The sequence below is a fragment of the Zootermopsis nevadensis genome, unplaced genomic scaffold (assembly GCF_977971745.1).
Source record: "Zootermopsis nevadensis isolate Lab colony 2312 unplaced genomic scaffold, Znev_1.0 Znev_ptg000030l, whole genome shotgun sequence".
Taxonomy (NCBI): Eukaryota; Metazoa; Arthropoda; class Insecta; order Blattodea; family Termopsidae; genus Zootermopsis; species Zootermopsis nevadensis.
Window position 1 is genome coordinate 20429962 of NW_028259162.1, and position 25369 is coordinate 20455330.

Consider the following 25369-nt stretch of genomic DNA (forward strand, 5'->3'; position numbering starts at 1 on the left):
TCCTTCTTCGTAGCGACTGACCTTGTATTTTATGTATTCTGGATCCAGTAGCCATGTAGAGAAAAAAGCTGGCTATCGATTGATATATAACATGACTCTGACAGATCGATTTTACCAGTGTTTTTCGACTTTGAAATATAGATCGATTTTTGAACTCAACTGCATTCAGCCTCTGCTTTGTGGCTCTCTAGGGAAGACAAATGGAGTAATATAGTTACGGTTACGACGGCTGTGTAGGACACATTCCAAGCTTTCTAACGGTATATGATGTCAACGACCTTAGTCAATGCATTCTCTGTTCTCCCCTTGGTATGAACAGAATTCTATAGTACATATCTGCCATCAGTCAGCCGTGATTATGGCTTCGAGTAGCAGGCGTTTTTTGTCTCCTCAAGACATTGCTAGAAGTGTAGACGAACCTCTAACTGATTCCGAAAGTAGCGTGTTCGATTCAGATGATGAATCAAGCGTAATCGATGATTTACCTGTGCGTGAATGACAGTGTTTTGGTGTCCTGATTGTGAGGGTGGTCTCTGTGTTGATGGCTGTTTCATGATATTCCACACAAAACTCAACTTTTAAGGTAAATTTTTTACCGTTCTATAAAGCATAGTGTGTTGTGAACGTTTTGTTCAAAGTTTCACTAAAATTCATCAATTATTAGGGAAGTTGTGCCCATATAAGTAAAATGATGCACTTTCAGCTCAAAATTAAATTCCCAAGCAGAAACTCCTCCCACAGCACGGTATAGACTTGGGATTTAAATGCTCCCACGCTGAAGGGTTAAATAGTCTCCTCAGCAGTTTGTCTACAAATAATCCCATTATGTTTATGGTGAAGTCAGTATAAATAGCATTTGACAGTATACTTCTTACTGGGCATCGAGAAAGTAAGAGGTTATGTTTTGTGGCCATAGGAAAAAAATAGGGATGTGAGTTTTAATCATTTTGGGATGAGAGTTTTTGATTGAATTATAATGTTTGTTTCCTGAGCTTATTATATTCTTGGTTTTATACACAGTCTGATTATCATGATTAATACTAACTAAAGTATGGTTGTGAATCATACAAATTAGTATTTGTTTATGTTTCAGAAAAGGGGTACTGCATGCGTGGTGATTTGTGTCCCTATGACCATGGAAATGACCCAGTTGTCTTGGAGGACGTAGCATTATCCCGTGTGCTGGCATTTGGTCCCAACCACCCACCATCCCATCCATTGGTACCACCAGGCACTGGACCTCCTACTCCGTTAAATCCTCCCGGTGGTTCGCAGCCACCAGCTGCAGCAGAAGTCACAGAAGGACTGGTGGAACATGGCCCAACTCCAGGGATTCCACTAGAACCCCCACCACACCACATGCCACATCCAGTACCACATCCTCATATGAGGGGACCACACAGTGGAAATATGGGTACGTTTCATACAATGTTTCAGTTTCAGTTTTAAACTAAACATGGTTAATGATGAATCACTAGGGATGTACAGAAGCATCCAAATTGTGAAACAGACATGAACTTCGTCATAATATGTGCATCAGTTATAAACCAATCTTAAGAAATTTTGATTTGGTATGGTACTGAAATGCTGATGTGTGTGTGGTCGTGTTGCAGAATACAATCCAGATGCTCCAAGCATGGAACCAAGGATGTGGGGCCGTCCACCATTCCGTAGTGGGCCTGGAGGCATGTATAGATATACATAAAATAGAAATATTTAAGTTACTGATCGATAGGTTCAGATCATGTTCAGACTTTCAAAGTAACATTTTTTTTTTCTGGTTGAATATTACATTACATTATGAAGTTCCTTAAAACTGGAATTTGTCTGCTCTGTCCCTTCCTTGGCTGTTCAGTTCGATTCTCAAATGTCATTGCATTGTGGTGAACAAAGTCGTTTATCCCTGAGTTCTCTGGTTTCCCCTGTGACCCACTACTGAACGCTCAACATCACCCCTCAGGTATGCAGTGGCCTCTGGTAGCCAGGTTTTCAGTTTTGGTTCAACACTTGGCTGGATACAGAAAAAGAAATGTAGTTTAGTGTCAAGACAGTGTATTCTGAACTAACGTTTTTGTTGCGTATAAATGTGTGATTTTTAATTTCATTATTGAGAATTCTCATTTTATAAACTTTCATTTAAACGTTTATGAAATGTGGTACACATGTGTGATCCATTTAATGAACTGAAAATTTGCAGTATCACAGAACAAAATAAAATGATCTCAATAATCTTTCATGGTAAATAATGTTGGCTGCTGATGTACACAGCCATCTCAAGATCAGAAAATTCCTTTGTATTGTAGATAATAAGAGTTGAATTTTCTTTTGTATTTTTTGTTGAAGTGACTGCACTGGTCAGTTACGGCATTAACAGTTGTCATACTTTTGGTTTCTGTAATCAGACATTTGGTCAGCCTCATACATGTCATATCTCTGGTTGTAAGAATATTACTAACCAAACGTCTCACTGTTAGTTTCAAATCTGAACCAGGTCAATAAGTCTTCTTAAGCTAAATTTTAATATCGTCCTCTCATATGTGACATTGTGACATTTTGCCACAAAAGTAGTGCATATATTTTTTTTTGCACATGTTTGAGCTGCAGGCTAATTTGTAGTCACCTTTGAAGTGTGTGCCATAGCAATGCTGTAAGATGTATTTGATGTTCCAGGCATGAGAGCAGGAGGAATGATGAGGGGTGCAATTGGTCGCCCAGTGCTGTACAATCCTCAACCACAGCGAGAACTTATCAGTGTGCCTGTGACAGACCAGACTCATAATTACTCTGCTGGCTACAAACGTAATCGTCCAACTGCTGAAACCAACAATTATATCCCAAACACAGAGGTGAAGCATACAGTTTTCATTAGTTACATAATATCGAAACCTCTATGCCCATGCAGGCTCTCCTTTAACCCTCTGCAGCAAGAACATTCATTTATGTTTACAGTAAAGTTTGTTATTTAAACTGTTGACAGTGGTGTAAGAAATTATTGTTTTAACCAAGTCATTTTTATCAGTTTGCAAATTTTTAAGTATACAAATTCAATGTTATGGTTAAGTGGTTAGCACTCCTGCTCTTTATTTTCAAGGTCCTAGGTTCAAATCTTCGACTGCAGAGGTTTTTATGTGATGGGTGAGCATTGTTGATCTTACGTCTTACAGAGGGGGGACCGAGGGACGTGATCTGTGAATGCTCTGCTTTGTACTGCCATCAAAAATTAAATTTTCCCATTGTATACAGCATGTTGTAATGTGCCATATAACCAAAACCCCTCTGCCCACATGTTTTTCGGCCAGTGAACACCTGTTTTGTTGTTCAGTTGTATTAACTGAGCCGTAATGAACTGAGTTATGTTCAGATGCCTAATAAACAGACAGAATAATTCCAGTGGACCCTGAGTGATTGAAAACGTTGCTGATGAAGAAATGGTGTTATTGAGAATGTTTTATACATTGCAAGGATTGTCTTGCAGGCAGTTGGCATTACACTCCTTCTCCTTACTTCCTGCTACAAGAGAAGAGGTCATTTGAAGGTCAAGCTTCTTACTTCGCGCAGTGGCTCATGTAGCTGTTGCCAAAAATGTTGCGAATTACTGTTGTATCATGTCATTTTCTACTTTGTGCTACACAGATCAAATTATGATTTATGATGCCAGTATTTTTGTGAAGACATTTTATAAAATGGTTTTTCATGGCATTTGGGTAAATGCAGTAATTCCCAGAAACTAGAAATGTACGTTTTTTCACGCAATTTACAATCGGATGTCAGGCACTATGAAATGTTTTGCACAGAATAAGGAATGTATTTAATTCTTACAAAAATAAATTCTGTGAGATTTCAGGTTCTCGCACCGGTGAGTATGAAGATGACCGTCTTCTGGGATGTTGTGCCATGTAATCTGGTAGAAGTTTACCGACGTTTCAGAGGTGCTTACTACTTTCGTCATTAGAGAGACAGTCAGCATCTCAGAAAACATGAGTAAATTTCTACCAGACTACCTGTGCAACATCACAGGAGACAGTCATCTTTCAGTCTTAAGGTACAATTTGGCTGCACGCGACAGAGACAAGCGACCGAGGCAGGCGACAGAGTTACGAGACCGAGACTGGTCGCTTCCTGTCTGCTCTCTGTACAATCGTATGAAGTACAATTATGAGTGCGAGACAAAGACAGGCGACAGAGACAAAGCACAGGAGACCGCTCTCGGACCAGTAGTGTCTCGCGACGGGCTCAGGCAGCACGTGTGTTGTTGAGTAAAATAATGGCAGAAATTAAATTTACTGGTGACCAAGATGAGCAATTGGTAGAATTAGTAGCAGAAAACCGACCACTGACCACCGACAGAAAGATCCTTCTTCGCGTCTGGTTTTGAATATTGAACTCATAGGTTTTCTTTGTTTCTTTCGCAACAAATAACACAGCAACACATCTTCTTCTTCGAGTAACCTTTTTAGAAGCATTTTTGTACTCATTTTTCACAGAATATATGCACGTATGTCTCAACAAAACAAAGAAAACAAACACTTTGCCGCATGTCTCGGTCGTCACCTCAAAAGTGTGTGGCGACAAGCTGCGATGTGTCCGTCTCCCGTCTCTGTCGCCTGCCTCAGTCACTTGTTTCTGTCGCGTGCAGGCAAATTGTACCTTTGAAGTCAGCCAGGAGACAGTCTGGTATCTTCCATATGTACATGCCTTTTTTTAATTGACATGACAGTTTTAGACTATCATGTTCAAAGTTCCTACAGATAAAGTTGTTTTTCATCTAGGGAAATGTATTTATTTTCTTTTGTATTGCCAATAAATCATGCATCAAAAACTAAAATACTAAACTCCTCAGAGTAGCCAACTGTTCTAAACATAAGTTCACCAGTTTCAGAAGAAAATGTCATAAAACCCAGGAATTCAGTTGAAATTCCATTTACTATGCAGAATCCAGTGTAATTCAAACAGCAGGAAAGTTAATGGGACTGTAACTTGTCATAAATTATGGGCAAATTTACATTCTGGGATTATAACTGTGATGATTTATTATATTCATATGTGATACGTAATTAATATGTGTAAGTGGTTGTCTTAAAACTTTATATTAACTTGATGTTACTACTAAAAAGATAATATATGTACATAATTCTGTTTTCCAGAAGTGGTGGGTGGGGGTGTAAACTTTACAGGGACATGTGATACTCTGATAAATATGACACTGTACACTTAAGCTACGTTGCTAATCCATCCTGTTTTGTCATTGTCATCATAATCATCATTGTTATTTCAGTCCAAAGAGTCTCCACCATCCAAAAAGAAGTCAAATTTTGACTTTGCTCGCTTGGGACCACGTCACAAGAACCCAAATAATTGCTCTTTGGAACTCAAGAAAGTGCCACGTGGTTTGAACAATATTACACACCTCAACAATCACTTCGCCAAGTTTGGCAAGATTGTAAATATTCAGGTGAGAACAGTTACTGTTGTATCAGATATGATGTTAAAAATGCCTCGAATTAAATACAGATGCCGAGTTTGTACTGAAAATGTTCTGTTACAGGTTTCGTTTGAAGGGGACCCTGAGGCTGCACTCGTGACATTTTCAAGTCACGCAGAAGCAAATGCTGCGTACAGGAGTACTGAAGCTGTGTTGAATAATAGGTTCATTAAAGTGTTCTGGCATAACAATAGTGAGGTAATTGCTATTCTTGTGGTCTGAAAGTGTGGCGCTGTAGCATACTGCGCATACTATCCCTTTTATTTCTTATTCCGATGTCTGTAACCTACAGACTTTTATGAATTAGGTTCCCCAGTATGAGATGATGAAGTCCATATACAGTCTTTTTTTTTGTTTTTTATATGTTATTCTCAGTTGTGTATAATTACACATTTAAATGTATCGTCATGAACAAGTCTAATATAATAATACCTTGATATAAGATATTTTTCTATGAAATATACTCTTTTGCTTGAAAAGCTGTTAATGTTCTAAATTGCATATGCATTTTGAATTATGAGTGCATTACAGTCACCCTACGTTTAGTGACTGCGTGCCACTGGACCCAAGGTTATCAGGTTCATACGGTGATTAAAATCCGTAACATGACTTGCTTTGGAGGGGAAATAAAGCTGGTGGTCCCATGTCAGATTTACAGCATGTAAAAGAACCTTACGAACATGAATGAGATGAAGATATCCGTCTTCTGGGTTGTTGCGCTGTGCGATAATCGCCCTGATGACGGAGGCAGTATGACCTCTGAAACGTTGGTTAACATCGACCAGACTACACAGCGCAATAACCCAGAAGACGGATATCTTCATACTCACCGCTGTGAGAACCTCAAGTCTTACATGAATGAGATGTTTTGTAAGTAAAATTCAGTGGATATTTCTCAGCCGTGTCTCTTCTGATTCACTACTAGAGGGCTCTAGCAGACAAATTTGGAATGAGTAGATTTGTTCGGAGGCAGCAGGCTTGTCACCTGCTACTCTAAGAAATTAAAAATACTAATAAGACAAGTTGCTTTGAACAACTGTCCGGAATGGGCCATGGGCCCAATCCTTGATAGGAGATGATGAGTGCATTATGTTTTGATTTCTGACTGCCTGATCTTTGTGCTGTAAATACAGAATGTATGAATACTTAAAATTTCTTTAAGAATAATTTATAGCATTGGGTATCATGCATTCTTATTTTACCTTCAGGCCACAGAAGGCTATTAACAGCTGAAAATTGACCTGTGGTGCAGTTTTACTTTATGATTTTTTGAGGAGATATTTAGTCAGTGAATCTCTTTTAGATTGCCAACCTTCAAAAAGTAAATTGGAGTAACAAGGAATTCTTGTCTGTTACTTCTCTAATGAATGCATTGTTTACCGATAATTTAATTAGTTCATTAAAAAATTTAAATGTGTTAGTGATTCTGTCTGCGATCAATATCCTACATTTAACAAGATTACTCCACTTGGGGAAGTGATTTTGTATTCTAAAAATGCTTTGTGTTGCACGATGAAAGTAAAGTTTTGCATGGAAACAGTCCTGTAGTTATGATTTGGTAGTGAACTAAATATTTATTATTAACAGGACTGTCTTAGTATGGCTTGCATCCTTAAGTAGTACAAAGTTACTGAATGCTTCCCACTGGAAGATAATGTATATGAAAAAATGTTGCAGGGCAAACAAGAGAATGTCCCACCTCCACGGCCTTCGGTGAAGGAGCGCCTGGGAGTACCAAATCCAGTCTGTAACAATAAGGTTCTAAATACCCTGCAGCCCAAAGCATCTCTTGCCCTTCAATCTGAAGCTGTAGAGAAGGTACATACGACCGTCATACATTGCTTGTTTTGTAAGGTTTATAACATGATTATCATTATGCAGCATTATGTGGACGAATATCGATAGAACTAAATTTACCCAAAGAACTCCATAAAGTAGGTAGGTTGGTAGGCAGGCAGGTCTTCCACTTGAAGACAGAAGCAGCCTTCAGATAGTTAAATATGTTAAAAGGAAATTTCTCATATGATACATCACTTATCACAAAATGATTCGTATCCTGTGAATTGTATAGCTGAGAAATAAAATAAATGTTTAAATTAGAAGAGGTTGGTTTTGGGAGGTTGTGCAGGAGATGTGGTTGAACAATACCTTTTTATTTTTTAGTACTTATTCCAATCAACATGGTTGTGAAGACAGGGTACACTTGGTCATTTTAAAGTGTATGGTGTTTTAAGCGGCCCATCCGCGTACGACTCTGGCTTGGCGAGCTTGACTCGTGAGCCGGGCTCGGATATATTTCACCACACATGCATAGCAGACTCGGCTAGTGACACCCCACCCACAAAGGAGTTTGGCTCAATGGAACCCGAGCCGAGCCGGACTCGCAAGCCAGACTCCTACGTGGATGGGCTGCTTTACAGTCAGTTCCATTACATTGTAACGGTGTGTGTCAGGTGAAAGTGTTAGTTAACACTTCTTGGTCCTAAGTAAAATGGCTGAAAAATGTAAGAAACTTGTACTGACAGTGAAACAAAGCTCAAATTACTTGAAAATTTTGAGAACAAAATTAGCCAAAGGCTGTGGGATAGGGATTGAGTGATTGATTCAGTGATGAAATTATGCTACTGGGCTGACCTCCTCAGAACTCAAGCCAGTGAAGATGAAAACATAACAGGATTATGGGGGGAACAACACTGGGGAAGGACTTATTTTTATTTTGACCCTTTGTAGGAAAAGGAAATGTCTGTACTACTACAAGAAAAGTGTGTGTTTATTTGTTACCAGAATTCTTTATTTCATGTTGGATTAAAGTCTCTATATTGCTGAAAAACAAAATTGTTATTCCAGGTGATAATGTCTGGCAACAACTTGACAAAAACAGTTTACATACCAACAGCACTGAAGAAGCAAGAGAGTTCTGTCATCAGTTCATCCACTGTCCAAGAGAATTCGAAAGCTCAAGTAAGATTTTAGAGCATGTTTTGTAGCTCTGATTTGTATGAACGTGTTAACCCTGTTATTGTCAGCACAGAAATTATGTCGTAATATCCTATATAAGTCAGTTGAATAAATCCGTTGGTTAAGTGTACTGTGTGTGCAGTCAGTGGTTACACGAATAGGATTTGAGGTTTTCAGGACAATGAGTCTGAAGATGCTGTCTTTTGGGTTGTAGCTCGGTGTAGTCTGTTGGTAGTCTTATGAGTACTCATTGCGTAGTTTGTCACTTGATTTGAATATATACAGTATTAGGCTGTTCAAAAATTAATGAGACATATATGTACGGCAGTGTGATACATTTAATTGTCTAAATCGCTTTGTTCCCTTTCAAAGTTTCTGTCTTTGAATGCAGTGCACTTAGTCTGTCACTCAACCCATGATTGGAACACACATCTAACCGTTTGAATGGGTAGTCTTATATCAAGTGATATCGCATCACTTCCAGTACACATTTTTTACTGTTTTTTTGCCATTTCTGCCTGGTGAAGTAACTGTTTCTGTTTACAGTTTTATAACTTCTTTAACAATCCTCGTACTTCGATTTCCTTTTATTCAGCTACTGAAAATTATGTTTGCTGTTACAGGCAGCGGCTGCTATCAAGAAGACACAAGAGATTTTGGCTGTGAAAGAAACACTCAAAAAGAAGCAGGAGGAAAAACGGAAAGTATGTAATGAGAATGACTAGAATCATTTTTTTGAACTTATAGCAGTATGTACGTACAAATACTCTTCTGTCCTTCTGTATAACTCTTGTAAAACTGTGATGTTTATGACTAACTAGATGGAACAGTCTTCCTTGAGAAACTTATAATGTGTTCACCTTGTCAAGAACTTACGCAGTTTTTATGTGATCTGAAGGTTCGTTGCAATATTCGCAAGAGCCCACCATCGGTCAATATTGTTTGAATGAAACTAAAACTGAGTACGAGACACTGATAATATGTGGCTGGTCCCACACATGATCGCTGATGAAATTCCAGTAGCATGGAAAGTTAATAAAAACATATTAACAGTTTACAATTACTGATGTGTGGATTAGTGTTGTCATTGTCAGTGCCCTGAACTACTCTGTTGATGTTTTGGTCAGTTCATGTATATTTTGGGGTTTGTACGTCTTGATCCCGGCACCAGCAGTTTAGTTAGTAAAAATATAATTCTAGTCTCATTCCAGACATTTCAGAGGGCTTTGAAGCAGAAAACTTTGTCTCTGAGTATGGCCACACCGACTTACCTTATGTATTTGTTATTATTCAGAATTCACTTTTGCTGGTGTTTTCATCACAGACTCATTCTTTCAGGAAGCACTAAAACTGACTGCAGATTTGAGGAAGAGGAAGCAGGACCTCTTGGATAAACAGCTGGCACAGCAAAAGCTGCTGATAGAGAGGCTGGAGAAGGGCGGGGTAGCTGCTGAGCAGCGAGAAGCTCTTATGACTACCATAAAAAAGTTGCAGGTTGGTTTCTTGATGTGGTTTACATGAGGCAATCTTTATTTGTAGGTTCAAAGACATGATTATTTTATTCGCAGTTTTAGTTTCTCTGTCACGTCCATCATGTGTTATGAATTTTCTGTAGAAAGTGGTGGCATATGACTTAAAATGATTTGTGTACAACATTGCAAGCAGGCCAATTTGTTTTAATACGTTGATAAGTACTTCTTATTTTTTTTATCACTGTTGTGGATGTATATTCTGCTAGTAGTGTTTCTGAATATCTTTGATTTCATACACGGTATTACACTTTGCGTCAAAAATTCTAAGTGACATATTTATTTCACAGAAGGCTTTGTAAAATGTGGCTATATCATTCTCATTACCTTCTGTTTACTGATGTATCAGTTCTGAATGATGAGCCGCCATAGCTCAGTCAGTATAGTGACTGGCTATGGACTGGGCGACCGGGTGGGGGCAGAGGATTTTTTCCTCTAGCCTCTGTGTCCAGACCGGCTCTGGGGCCCACCCAGCATCCTATCCAATGGGTACCGGAGTCCTTTCCCGGGGGTAAAAGCACGGCCTGGGCGTGATGCTGACCACTCACCCCCATCTAGTGCCGAGGTCAAGAAAGAGTAGGAACTATACCTCCACTCCCCCCCAAGCGCCTGCACGGCGTGTAGTGGGACAGCTTTACTTTACTTTTACTTTATCAGTTCTGAATGAAATTTTAAGTTTCCAACAGTGGCCACTTTTTTTAGGACACTTTATTTACTGATTTTACAATCCTTATTTTGATGAAGTTGTTGATTGAAGATATCAAGATATCCATCTTCTGGGTTATTGCGCTGTGTAGTCTGGTCGATGTTAACCAACGTTTCAGAGGTCATACTGCCTCCGTCATCAGGGACCTGATGACGGAGGCAGTATGACCTCTGAAACGTTGGTTAACATCGACCAGACTACACAGCGCAACAACCCAGAAGACAGAAATCTTCATACTCATCGCCCTGATGATGGAGGCAGTATGACCTCTGAAACGTTGGTTAACATCGACCAGACTACACAGCGCAATAACCCAGAAGACGGATATCTTCATACTCACCGCTGTGAGAACCTCAAGTCTTACAAGTTGTTGATTGTTTACATTGGCATTTCACAAATTTTTGTATGTGTAAAGCATACAACAGATCATATTTTAAGATTTTTTTTCCTTTGTTGGTAGGTCATAGTGTAGGCCACAGATGTTGCATGTCTGAAATATGCAACCACTTTTCTGCATGCACCATTCATAGCCAATAATGTTGTAACTTAATTAAATAAGCGATCAACATGTCACATGCAGTTGTATTTCGTGAATTGCGCTATGGATTCACTGACATGTGAAATTTCAACTATTAACATATGAAATACAGTAAATATTAAGTAAACTGGAAATGTAATCCTTGAATAAGAAAAAACCCTGGTTTTGAAAGGAGAAATATTCAGGAGAAAGTTGTATATTGTGTCGGAGAATACGATATTTTGGTAAAATAGCATCATACGTTGAAGTTTGTGAAAGTGGCGTTATAGAAATGTTTTTGTGGAGTCTGAGATCTTGTTCATTTCAGGTTTACATTGAATAACCTTCAAACTAAATGACTACTTATCAGGGCAAAACATTAGATGTTTTTTGGAGCAGAGTGGAAGTTTTAGAAGAGCATGGAAATTTCCTGGGGATTGGTGTTGGAAAATGGTGTAAATTATGGGGAATTGCAGGAGATGCAAAATTCATAATCTTAGTTCTTGCCTTGTCCTCAACCCAAGTGGTCAGCAAATAATCCAAGTAAATTACTAAACATTATATGAACATTTTTACAATACGTAATTCCTGAAATGTATTATGGTGAAATTCAAGTTTTGGCGCAGAATAAGCAAGGTAATATGAGAACAGTCGCACATTGACAGCAAAAAGATTCTTGTAAGTTGGTAACTAACTCATTATAATGACCAGTGGTTGAAAAAATTATTGGTAGGAAACATGGGAGATTCAAATGAAATGACACATTCTGTGGGAACTAAAAGCATTGAATTGTTATAGATTTATGGTATGTAAAAGAACCTTACAAGCATGAACGTGATGTTTCGTAAGCAAAATTCAGCTGCATTTCTCTCCTGATTCTGTACTTGAAGCTCTAGCAGACAAATGAGGATTGAGTAGAAATTGTTCAGAGGCAGTGGGCTTTTCACTCACTACTCACAGATGCACACTTCAAAGACTAGGAAACTTCCCACATGGGAGGAGGCCAAGGCCCCGACTTGGGCTGTAGTGCTATTGGATGGATGGATACAGGCATTGAATTGGTAGAAAACTAGTGGGAGTATCGAAAGAAGTTATGTAAATTGTGAGAAAATGTACATTCTTCATTTTATTGCATGTTGGTTTATTGGTAGAGTGGTTGACTCAAGAAAACTGATTAAGATGGGTGAGGGAAATGAAAACTGCATACAAAACTTAATTGGGAATCCTTTTAAGAGAAACTACTTGGGTTGGTATTAAATGGATTATAAAGAACAGATTATTAGGATGTGAAATTGGCTGGTATGTTTGAAGATAGAATACATGTAGGAAATTTGTGATTCTCTGATGAATCTTAGAAATTTCTGGAACACCGTAATAACTATTGAGCCTGCATGAGGTAGTTTAGACAGTCACTTTTATTTGAGTGCCTCTTGTCCAAGTGACCTACATGACATGTATTGGGACCGCTTTTTATACGCAGGACATTACGAGAACTTGTGATGTGATTTGTGTTAACAGGAGAGCATTGAAAAGATCCGTAAAGACTTGGCTAGTGGAGTTGTGCAGGGTGCAACTGGCACAGCCAGCACCAGCAGTACTGGAGCCAGCAGGCAGCAGAGTGCGGCTACACCAGTCGTAGTGAAGAAGAGCAAAGAAGAGGCGAGTCAGCTTAAATATGTATATACAATTGAAACCATTTTGTACTGAATACAGTGAAACCTCTATCCATTGTTCGACAAACTATCGTTTTCCCGGATGCATCATCTGTTTTGTTCAGTCCCATATAAAATAATGTTACATTTTATCACTACTATCATTCCTCAAACTGTCATTTTATCGCATCATTCATTCAAAAATCTTAGTCCTGGCCCACAGTTTTCCTGCACTGATCGTTTCTGAGAAATTATAACGGAATGTACGCAATGTTTTTAGAATTTAAAATGACCGCTTTAGAGATAAATTAATATCAAAAGACACACAGCTAGCTTGCCACATGCGCGGTCGACAGCATCAATGAATCTTGTGAGGATCGCGAAAGGGGCGATAATGGTGAGGAAGGGGAAGACTACGAATGCGAGCCCAAAGCTGTGCCGAGGTTTCCCGAAGCACATGCTGCATTTGTGTAAAAGTGAATTCGTTCTTTTATACGAACAATATTTGTGAAGGTGATGAGGAAAACGTTTTGAACATGGAAAGGGCTCTGTTTCGCCTAAAACGTAAAGTTATCCATTAAAGACTTTTTTGGCAAAAAGAAGTAACTTTGAAACAGGTTTTGTGTGTATTGTTTTGTGTATGCCAAAGAGAAAAACGCACTATTTTAATTTTTTCTCATTTTTAATGCTTTCCCGCAACTGTCGTTTCCCCATATTCGTCATTTTGATTTCTCTCCCCCGTCAAAAGCGATGCATCGAGGTTTCACTGTAACATTAGTACCAAGCAAATTATGAGTAACATGTTTAATTTACATTGGGGAGGTAGCTGGTGTGAATCTTGTATGGGTCTTAAGTTACCCTTCCCTCCTCCCCTCCCCTCATCCTCTCATTCAACAAATGTGTGTTAACCAGTGGTACGCTTGATTTACCCAAGAGCCAATAACAGTTTCAGACAAATTCTTATTGCCCTGCAGGGAATGTGGAGTTACAATATGAAGTGATTGATGATTAACATGGTAAAATCGCATTTCCTTTTGAACCATTATTTTACCGTCATAGTCCTAAAAATTCTCTGTTCAGTTCTGAGATAAAAATTGTCATTGTAATAAGTACAAAGTGAAAGCAAGAGGCGAGAAACACTGCAAAATTTACAAGGGGTGAAAGGGTGGATTGTGTGTGTTGACAAATTTTCATCAGATGCAAGCTGTGATGGATAAAGCTTGGTATTTAATTTTTATATTCTGTGAGTTCTTTTTCATGAAAAGTATTTAGCCCCACTGTTGTCGGGTATCAGGGCTTTGCACTTTTTGAAATAAATTGTTGGTTAAAGTATGATACAGTGAATAAATAATCTCATGTTCTGGCCATGCCATAGCTCAGGCAGTTGCGGGCTTCGTACCTCAGAGGCCTGGATTTAGTCCAATGTAAGATTTGTGGTGGTTGAAGTGGTACTGAAATGTTTCCCCTCCAAATCCTTGAGTTTTCTCATCAGTATCATTCCTCTGCTGATCCATATTCACTCATGGATCATCTTGGGAATGGACATGGGCCACATTTCCATGTATCTTTGATTTGTCGTGGACTGCCAAGTTGTGATATGTAAGCAGCACATCAGACAGATTTGACTCCAGCTATAGACATTTTTTTGGTAAATATTTTCTGCAGATATATCTTCTTCCACATTGATAGTTCCAGAAGTGTCCCCTTTCATATTATTGTCTTTATTAGGACTTTCTAAAGTTCTGCCCAGTTTTGCTGACCAGGACTTCTTTAGTGTGGGTACATGTATGTTTATGTTTTGAGCCCAATTATTGGCAGCATTCTCACAGTTATTATGCTGTTGAAGGTATGTTTGTTCATTCCCAAAAATGAGTATCACTGGACACATTATTAATCCTCAGTTTGTATGCAGATCATATGTGTTGTGCCATAGTGTTTAGGAATCTTTGATTTTAACCTGAAAATCTCATACAGAAGTTCTTCAGAATACTGTATTGGTATCTCGGGTTATCGTGTATTCAGAAATTATAAATCACAACTGCATAACATTTGTGCCTTTTTTTCACACAGTGAGTCACTGTTTGAGAGTTGATAAAATTCAGTTGCAGGGATACACTTGTCTGCTTTTGTTGAGGACAGAAATGCATGTTAATTGCAAAGTCTTTGTGCATACAGTCCACAGACCAGGAGAAAATCCCTGCTAGGAATTTGATATACGCGCATGCGCAAGATTTCGCGGTGAGTGACGACCGATCCTAAAAGCATTCGTTCCACAACCACTGAACGAACAACAGACGACAATCTTTCATGTGTTCTAATGGGTACAGCTTTAAGATTACCTCACAGTGGCACAGTGATTGAATCTAGAATATTATCGCAACACCCACAGAACATATTAGAGGTGCACCAACTACACGCTACTCTTAACTGCTTGTGTAGTAGTGTAAAAAACTGACGTATCACACTTCCCACCAATAGCAGCCCTCTAGTCCACTTGATCGTAAACATTCCCCCTACACCGCCCTAAAAATGACTTCCCCCCGCGGGGCTTTTCTCCTGGTCTGTGGACAATACTCATGCGAATCTAATTTTGTCCTTGGCAGGGATCACTAAGTGAATACTGTAACTGTTGTGTGTCGTGTTCACTTATAGGCACAGCGTGAGATCTTGGATGCAGAGTTGGACCTTTTCACGAGACAACAGGAGGGTGGGGATACTTCAGAATTGCAGCGGAAGGTGGCTGAGCTGAAGATGGAGGCTCATTCCCTTGGGCTGCTACAGGGAAGTATTCCTAATACAAGACTGCACCACAGGAGTTCTGTGCACCTGAACAGGAGTCTTAGTAGAACAGCTCGGGGCAGTTTGTTTCGAGGGAGGTGAGTGCGAAAAGATTTCAGCCTGCGTTAATATTAATGCAGTCATATTCCAAGTAGCATTTCTATGCATAGTACTATTTGATAACCACAGTAGAATGAGTATGGCTTGTAACAAGAACTTTATTACAGCGAGAAAAATCATTAATATCATAAATTCTGTAATGTTACATGTATGGAAGATGTCAAGAATAAGAACTTTTGCCCGGCACCTTTGCTATATTGAATTATTTATAACTGGCTGCTGATTTTGTACCAGTTGCAGTTTTTCTTTAGAAGCTTTTCATAGCCGTTAGTCCTTAAACATACCATTGGCCCATCTTCGGCTTCTCTCTAGTCAGAGTTTTATTATTTAGTATTCTGTCTTACGACAGGTCCATTGCTCTGCCCAAAAAGAGCTCTCCAGTTTTCCCTATTCTCGGCTTCTTGTTTTAATTCCTGGAACATCATCTTCTTTCCTTGTTTAAGATTGTCCGTTAGCTGTATCAATCTTCTTCCTAGTCCTCTCTTTCCTTCAACCTGGCCTTCGATGATATCACTCAGTAACCCATTCCTTCTAATAATATGTCCCATCCAGTTAGCTTTCCTTCGTGTAATCGCCTGCAGAATGCTTCTTTGCTCGTTGACTCTCCTCAATACTTCTTCGTTGGTCACTCGATCCGTCCACCTGATCTTCTCTATTCTTCTCCAACACCACATTTCGAAACTCTCCAGGTATTTCTGTTCCTTCTTCCTGAGTGTCCAAGTCTCTGCTCCATACGTAACACTTCACTAGTTTCTTCTTCATCTCCAAGCCCAACTTGCTAGTGAGAAGTATCCTCTTCTTGACGAAAGCTGCCTTGGCCATGGCTATCCTTGCTTTTACTTCCTTGGTGCATAGGGTGTCCGTCGTGATTATGCTTCCCAAGTAAGAATCTGAATATTGTCTTCATAAATTTACTTCACATCTGGACTTCATTGTGGTAATTTTGACTTGATTCGTCATGGCTGGGTTTATGCGACTGGATGGCAAAGCAGATGTTCACCAATCAAGTAACATTCTGTGTGACGGTGTTTCCTTCATTATTACGTGTGCACTCTGCTCATATTGTGAAATTGTTATTTTGATGGTAGTACTTAGTAGAGTGTTTTAAGCAAATGTTTTATCTTTTCCAGCTCCCATAAGAAGCCAAAGTGGTTAACACTGACAATACCTTTTCGCCTCCAAATTTTAGCACATGGGAAATGGCTTTCATGTGGCGTTTTCTGCTGCAACACAGCCAGTTTTTGTTTATTCCACCCATTGCACGTTTTGTCTTCGATTATCCACATATTGCCGTTTAGTCATCTTGTTCTTTTGTGTGATTTTTCTAACATAAGTATACAGTGTAAAAAGAGCGATATTTTTGCTTCTTCTGATGTGGTATGCATGGCAACCTTTCAACAATGAATTGTGACTGGGGATAGTTCCAGACAACAGTGTCACAGGAAAAGGAAATGTAACTCTCTTTTGCCTGGTGCAAATGAAGTTGTTTCTTCCTACATCAGTACCATTAAAAGTAAAGTAAAGTTTGTCCCGCTATGCGCCATGTAGGCGCTTGGGGTGAGAGGAGGTATAGCTCCTTCCTTCCTTGACCTCAGCACTAGATGGGGGTGAGTGGTCAGCATCACGCCCCGGCCGGCCTTACTCCCGGGAAAGGACCCCGGTACCCATTGTAGAGGAGGCTGGGTGGGCTCCAGAGCCGGTCTGAATGCAGATGCTAGAGGAAAAATCCTCTGCCCTCGTCGGGGATCGAACCCCGGTCGTCGTCCCCCCCCCCCCCCCCCCCCCAATTCCTTGTCTTAGACTTCATATTCAAATTTAGGATGCAGTGGTATGCCATGTATTATGAGAGTCTGCAAAGGTTTTGATTCAAGAGACTGGAGGTTCTGTGCTGTGACTTTTCAGTATGTGTTCCATTTCTACCAGAAGTTGTGCTGTAGAGCAGTGGTATTCAACCTTTTTTTTGTTCGCGTACCCCCAGATATAATTTCCCTTAAACTTTGTACCCCCAAAGTTGTTGGTTTATAATTCAAGTTATACATAGTATAAAATCTACATCTAAAATAAATTAAATAAATTACATTACTGATTATTCAGTGTTTATCATAAAATAATATATATATTTTTTAAATTTCACGTACCCCCTAAGATGTCTTCGCGTACCCCAGGTTGAATACCATTGCTGTAGAGTAACAATATTTAAGTTTATGGAGTAGTGAAATGGAATAAAACAGAAAGAGTCTTTCATTCTTAATGGTTTGTAACTAAACTCACAGAATATTCAGATCTGTGACAAGACAAGCCAAGCCAAGCCACCATTATTGTTAAAATATTGTATTGATTTAGTAAAGTGAGAATTTACAGTATATGTCAGACATACCTTGACTTGACAGAAACCAATCAATTTTTATGAAGAAGTGTATAAAAGTCTGTATTATTTATCCTTCCCAATACTGGATCCTGTTGGCCTGTTGTGGATGTTAAGAAATATTCATATTTTTAGGATATTCCTTGGTCTTTGCCCTGGTTTCATGATTTAACTTCCTATCCTTAGTTAAGTTTTTAATAATTTATTAAAACAGTAGAAATTGTTTTCAGGGGGCGAGGTTTTACACATGTTTGTGTTGATCATCGACCAACCAAAGTTCTTGTGTCTGGGTATGAGGAGGATGAGAAGACGGAAGTCCTGGCACATTTTGGAGTGAGTTCTTGATATATGCATTGTTGAAATTTGTCTTGATTTTTGGGTTTCTCAGTACTTTATGTCACTAAGTTAAACTTGTATGTTTAATACAAGCTGATATTGTTGTAGCAATTTGGTGAAATTGTGGACTACATTGTCGATGAATCCACTCCTTCCATTATTTTAAACTACAAGTCTCGGAAAGAGGCCGAGGTGGCCATGGTGAAAGGGCGTACTTTCCAGGACCGTTTGCTATCAATTACATGGTGTAGCAATCCAGGGGTTGGTAGAGGAGTCAGGTGAGTGAGATGTTCCTGTACTTTGTATCATTAATAAATGCTGTAATTGAAAATTACATAATTTGGATCTTGTTTGGTATAAATTGCATTTTTGTTGTCTTGTTGATTATCTAAGTTCTCAGGCACTAAGAATATTTGGTCTTATTCATTACGTATTATTTATCTTCTTTAGACAGTCTCACTGTTTTATTTATTGCTTATGATATATTATATTGCTATTATATAAGTTAGTGTATGCGTTGGTAATTTGGAATAATGTCACATTGATTCTAATAAATTAGAAAGTATGTGAAGGAAGTTTGGTAATTTGTCATTATTGTTTTTTATATTTTATGTGTTTGTGATCTAATTTTGAATTAATTGAATAAAAATTTACTTGGATATTATCCATCGTCTAGTAATAAAACGTAAAAAACGACGTTTCGGAGATGGGGCTCTATCTCCGTCTTCAGGTTCCTACTCAGTTGGGCCCACTAGATAGAGCTAATCCCTATCTATCTAGTGGGCCCAACTGAGTAGGAACCTGAAGACAGAGATAGAGCCCCATCTCCGAAACGTCGTTTTACGTTTTTTACGTTTTATTACTAGACGATGGATAATATCCAAGTAAATTTTTATTCAATTGACTCTTCACCATCGTCAAGAAGTTTTAGATTTAATTTTGAATTATTTAAATTTTAGAACACTTTATTCCAGACAGTGCTTTATTTCTTATTAATGTTTTTAAGGGCATTTCCATTCCATTGTGGACACTATTGATATTCGTTTACCTTCAAGGCAAGTAAGATAGTTTCGTACTTTCAACGTAAGCATTGCATTAAGACTTGTCTCTCAGCTAAGTGTGCTATTGCTGCATGGTAAGACGCAGTATCAGTAATGACAGGGAAACACAAACTTGTTGGTGTATTATTCATTGATGAGAGTATAAATCAAACTGCGTACAACTGGCAAATAAATAGTGGGTTTGAAGTTGTATTCTAATGTGCACAGAAGAAAAGATCCACTTTCTTCCCCCTTTAAACAGATGTTTTGTGTATTACGCTCTCTAATTTTAAGAATGAGTAATTTAGGGAAAAACTCGTGTTATACACGAGTAAATAACATTTTAGCAAAAACAATATCTCCTTGAGGACACTTTCTCGGCAAGTGAGAGTGTCCAGATTATTTATTTGAGTTTAATTTTGTGTAGTTTGTTCCTTTTTAATGTGTATATTTTTTAGGATTAGGCTGTTTGCTGTTGGCAGGACCTGAGTTGAACTAAATTTAATTACTGTTGTTATTGTTAACTGAAATTGTTGGCATTCACGTTCCTTTTAAAAATTTGGGAGATTTCCTCTTGTTTACTGTTGATTTCTTGCATAAAAGTTGTCCCTCTGATAGATGTGCATCAGCTGCATTGGCATTTCCATTTCTTAATCAAGTAATGTGACTATTTTTCAGGGGAAGCCACAACTTGATGTCAGCTGTGCATCTCCATCATGGACTGGGTCATCGCTCTGTGATCATGGTGGGGGCTGGTGCAGAGGGAGGGGAACAACTCTTGGAGGAAGTGGATGAAGGCCTCATTGAAGAAGAGGATGAGGTGAGAAAGTATAAATGCTACTTTTTATTGTGTGTTGACTGAAATTATACCTCATTGCTTATAGCTTTAGAAATACATTATAATTTATTTGCATTCGTATTTTCCATGTGGGATATTGGTCATCTTCACTTTGTTTGGACGCCCTTTGGGATCGTTAGTGAATTTGTTCATCAGGTCTGTTTTATTAGTGTTGTACAACCAAAATGTTCTTGCCTCATCACACTTAGTATGGAGTTATTTTTAGACTGCATAGCTGTTTGAATAACTAATCTTATCCTGTCATCTCACTGCATAGTTCACATGTAGACTGTGGAATTTAAATGCTGTACCTAAAAGGTACTGTAACTGATATTTTTTTCTCAGAAATTTTCTTTGATTTGAAAGATATAAAGAATATGGCAGCTCATCTGAACACAAATTCATGCCACTGTGTTACAGGAGATACCCAAAATCAATGTAAACTAGGTTGTCCTGGGCAAAACTAGAACAAGTAATTATTATGGAAATGTAACCTAACCTCATAGTGATCACTGCCGTTCTTAGGGGCTTAACACATACCTTTGTAAAAACTAGTCACTGCTAGTGTTAGAGTACATTACATTTTGTGAGGTTCAGTAACAATTATTTTTGTAATTTTGCATAGGACTAACTAGTTTAGATGAATTTTGGGTGTTTGCAGCATCGTTTCTATAATTTCTGACATAAAAAAAGTTCACGTATCTACATAACAATAATGTATCAGTTGCTGTCAGATGAAAATATTTTACATAATTCTATAGTATAATTTTCCAAAAGATAATTTCAGTAAAGAAGTTCAGAAAAAACTGTTTCCATATGCTACAAGACTACAGAGCCCACACACTACTTCAGAACCCTACATAAAATTATTGTAAATATTCATAATGAATAATTACTTATACTTTACTTCTTACTTCTTCTTCTTCTTCTTATATGGCTCTCCGGTCTGTATTCGGTCCATGGCCTCCTCAATTCTCCTCTTCCATTCGGTCCTCTGTTAGGTCCGTCTGTCCGAGGCTTTGATCGAGGTTTCGAAAAATCTTCCTTTTTACGGTGCAAGGTTGTTAGCCTTGCGACCAACCCCCAAACTGGAGGACCAGGGTACCTGTCTTAGTCTGACCTCTCCCCCTCGACCAACCCTACCAGTAGCTAAGCTACCGCCAGCATAGCTCTTGGGATCACTGAGGTACTCAAGCCCAACCACCACGACAGGGTGCAGGTACCATTAAGTAGGGAAATTTCTTATAAATTAAAGATTTCTCTTTATAGGCTTATGGAAAGTTGTATTTGTTTGATTAGACAATTGCCTTTATGTTTCAGTTGGGTGTAGCTGAGTTGAGTGAGGATGTACTGCTACAAGATGATGAGGAAGAAGAGGAAGATGGTGAAGATAGAAGCTGGCGACGATAGCAGTCGTGATCAGTCTGTATGTCTCGAAATTCACGGCCCAGAGGGCTTGCTTGCAGTGTAATTATTCGAGTGTAATGCACAGTGTGTAGGAACATGTGCGTTAGTATGTATATACATATTTTGTAACTTTTATAAATATTAGATATTTCCTTTGGTTCCAAATGTGAATTTCAATTATTTTAACCCTTCCCAAGCAATTTTTCTTGTGTCTGTAAGTGGAATATTTTTTTCTGTAAACTAAATTTTATTATGCGTGGAAGTCTTCAGAGTAACTAAAACTATAATATAAGTTTTGAAACTGAAACTGAGTTTCACCATATGTTAGCTCCATTTACCAACTAAAGACTGTCCTGTAACTTGATGCAAAGTTTTTAATGTAAATTTCTAATTGGATAAATGACGCACGTCTCACTGAATTTGTTGCGCTTCTTTATGAGCCATCACAGTTATTTCGGGTTTCACGCACATGGAAACATGTTTTGCGATTATAACGTCAGTGACGTTTTCCATTGCCAGCACTAACTCTGGAAAACAACTTCTGTGTGATACATTACAAAGTACTTGGTCTGGGTTTGAAAATGGCTTTTTCTGCATGTCTTTGCTCTGTGAATGGAGAGTACTGAGCTAGAGTTTCGGGCATATCTTTTGTAGATGGTATTGCTTTTTTCTGTTACGTTATTGGTACCTATTAACTTGTGCTCTAGGTTTTGGCTGTGTGTAATACTTGTTGGTGTAGACAAATTATCCAGAAGATGGGTTGGTAGTGTCTTTCATGAGAACAGTGCACAGCTGTTATTGCTTGCATAGTTCTCAACATCAGGGTTCTCATGTACTGTTTTAACAGTATATGTATCTGTTAGATACCACAGACATTCTTAGCCCAAAGTTATAAGATTATAAGTTTTAGAGGATGCTGTCCTTTCATTTACTGTTAAATAGAAGTGGGAAAGTAATTAACCCTTCAGTGACAGCAACCATTTATGTGGTGTTCAACCCTGTGGACAGAGGAAATTTAACCCGATGTACCTGGTTTGTGCCAAGGTCAGAGGCTATCGTCATGTGACGAGCAGGTTCATATCGTGCGCAGAGGGTTAAGGATGCATTTTGACCTGTTTTTGTGAAATACAGGATTTATTGATCTTGTTCCTCAGTGTGTGCAAAATGTTTGTTCCAAAATAAACTGAAATTTATCTGTGACAAGACATCTGAAAATAATTGCATTTTGTTTACCTTTGTTTGAGAGAAGTAATCAGCATGGGATGTAGGACCATGGCTTCAACTCCAGACACTGCCTTGAGGGTTGAAGATGCTCTCTCAGTAGGGGAACATATTTCATACTTTCGTCTTGTTGCCATTCAGTATGGTTTCCTGTAGATTGAGGTCCAACAAATTCAAGTGAAAGACAAAATTAAAATATTTAGCAGGCTCATTTGTCCAATAAAAAATTGATGGTACAGCTGCATCTTTTTCAATATTTTGCATTTTGGTACTTTTGCTTGGTTCAAGCCACTTACTTACCATTGTGTATGGTTTTTCTGTCTGTTGTGCTGTTCTAGCTCTGCGTAGCACTGGCATCACTTATCTCATAATAACTGTCAGTGGAATGAAAGTCTAAAATTATTTAATGGTAATATCTGAAACAGACACTATTTCTTCATCGTGCACTGTCCCCCTTTCAATGTTTGATATGCAAAAAGATTGAAAAAAACAACCACTAAACAAATTGTCTAAGTGACTTGGCACATACGTGAAGAACTGTCTCCCACACTCGCATATACCTAAATCCTGTCATTTGAATCTGTAGTATCACAGATGTCACCAACATTTGCCTTGACATCTTTTAATGTCATGGCAGAGACAGCAGTAAATACAGACTTTGTATAAACTTTGGGTATGTCCATATTCTGCATATGAAGTACTGGTTGACCTCAGATGTATCTGGTTTTCACTTGGGAAGGGTTAACGTTAATTTGATTCTGTTCATACAACTAAATGCATTTCTATTGGCATAGACTATATGACAAACATTGTAATTTTGAGTGAGAACAAAACTTCTGTAACAAAACTGCTTTCATGTACTGCAAGAAAATTGTAATGTTGTCATTACTAGTATAGTTTTAATGGTTTTGTTTTAAAGTCAGTGGCGTAACTTTGGCACGTCAATCACCAGTGAAATAAATGCTCTGACTTTCAAACATTGGAATTTCATTTTCCATACTAATAAATGTATGTGCACTGATTAATGTACAACATTGACAATGTCTTTGTGTTATATTAAGTCATAGATAATTGTACTTGATTTTATTGTAACATATATTTGTGATTTGTTTTCTTCAATGAAATGTTCAGTAATTGATGTAAAAATACTTCATGCAAAAATGTGCTTTGTATAATGGTTAAAGATGAAAAGATTGAAAAGATAATAGCTGATAAATGAAAAGTTGAAAAAGAAAAGAAGGAACACTAAAGATTAAAATGTTATGAAAAATTACAAAAAAGAGAGTGAAAAAAGAAACAGAAAACATTAACCAATTAAAGCACTGAAGTTTTTGTACAATAATAAAAGAAGTGGGAGCAAATACTAAAATGAAACAAAGAAAAGATCAAAACAAAAAAATTATCACTTGCCCCACCAACAAAACAATTGTTTCTTAAAAGAGCAAGATTTTCTGCAAAAGACATTTTATGCTATGTGGTAAATAAGATTGTGTGCCTTTCAGACAATTTCCAGCATTTTTTGATTTTTCAAAAATTTTGAAAAATCTGATTTTTTTAAAATTTCCACTGCTAGATTCATACAAGAACCGGTCTCTGCCAAAGCCGATCTCACACAGGCAGGCTCTGTCTCACCCAATCTGTGCTTCAACCGGTCTACGTCGGACACGCTCTCTGCCCGACTCTGCATGTCTCAGAGTTAGGTTGGGTTAGGTTAACTTAGGCTAGAGACAGTCATACAGAGACCGGACCTTACTGAGACAGGATCCGTCAGGTTACGTCAAAGACCGGATGAGGCACAGCACTATGCTGACAGCGATCGGGTGGGGAGAATTTTTGAAAAATTTTGAAATTTTTCCAAATTTTTAAAAAATCAAAAAATGCTGGAAATTGTCCAAAAAGCGCACAAAACGAAAAAAATTTGAAAATTTTATCTTAAAATTTTTTTTTCAAAAAATTTCGACTTTTTCAAAATTCCCCCACCTGATGCCATGCAGAACCAGTCTCTGTCGGACTGTATCTGATGTACTGTGTATGAAGAATACGGTCTATGCATGACTTGGTCACTGCACGGACCGGTCTCTGTATGACACGGCTCTGACGTGCCGTCTCCGAGGCAAGGTGCGGCAGACATTGACCGGTCTCCTGCAGAGTCCGGTTGGTGCAGACTCCGAGGCAGGCAGCAACCGGGTGAGATAGATGCCGAGTCCGGCAGAGACAGGATGTGGCAGTCACCGAGACTGGCATGCATCTCTTGGGGAGAGTTAAGAAAAAATGTTAAAAATTTTCAAAATTTTCGAAAAATCAAAAAAATGCTGGAAATTGTCTGAAAAGCGCACAAAACCAAATTTTTTTTGAAAATTTTGAAATAAATTTTGAATGTGGAATTTTTCAAATATTTCAATTTTGTGCGCTTTATGAAC

General features: G+C 38.3%; 1 protein-coding gene across 3 annotated transcripts in view; it reads left to right on the forward strand.

Annotated features, from left to right (window-relative positions):
* swm (Zinc finger protein swm) overlaps positions 1 to 24375 on the forward strand; it is a 42496-nt gene extending 18121 nt beyond the window's left edge. Inside the window, exons 8-22 of one of the 3 annotated variants that reach the window (XM_022072251.2) lie at positions 1094 to 1414; positions 1614 to 1685; positions 2671 to 2846; positions 5276 to 5452; positions 5546 to 5680; positions 7160 to 7300; positions 8330 to 8443; positions 9064 to 9144; positions 9779 to 9934; positions 12711 to 12869; positions 15497 to 15720; positions 18338 to 18440; positions 18552 to 18721; positions 20162 to 20303; positions 21642 to 24375. In XM_022072251.2, the coding sequence (XP_021927943.1) occupies positions 1094 to 1414; positions 1614 to 1685; positions 2671 to 2846; positions 5276 to 5452; positions 5546 to 5680; positions 7160 to 7300; positions 8330 to 8443; positions 9064 to 9144; positions 9779 to 9934; positions 12711 to 12869; positions 15497 to 15720; positions 18338 to 18440; positions 18552 to 18721; positions 20162 to 20303; positions 21642 to 21731 (2261 nt within the window). In that variant the 3' untranslated portion in view covers positions 21732 to 24375. The remainder of the gene's footprint in view (positions 1 to 1093; positions 1415 to 1613; positions 1686 to 2670; positions 2847 to 5275; positions 5453 to 5545; positions 5681 to 7159; positions 7301 to 8329; positions 8444 to 9063; positions 9145 to 9778; positions 9935 to 12710; positions 12870 to 15496; positions 15721 to 18337; positions 18441 to 18551; positions 18722 to 20161; positions 20304 to 21641) is intronic. The other 2 variants (XM_022072252.2, XM_022072253.2) reach the window with 2 other exon arrangements.
* Positions 24376 to 25369: the final 994 nt, after the last annotated feature.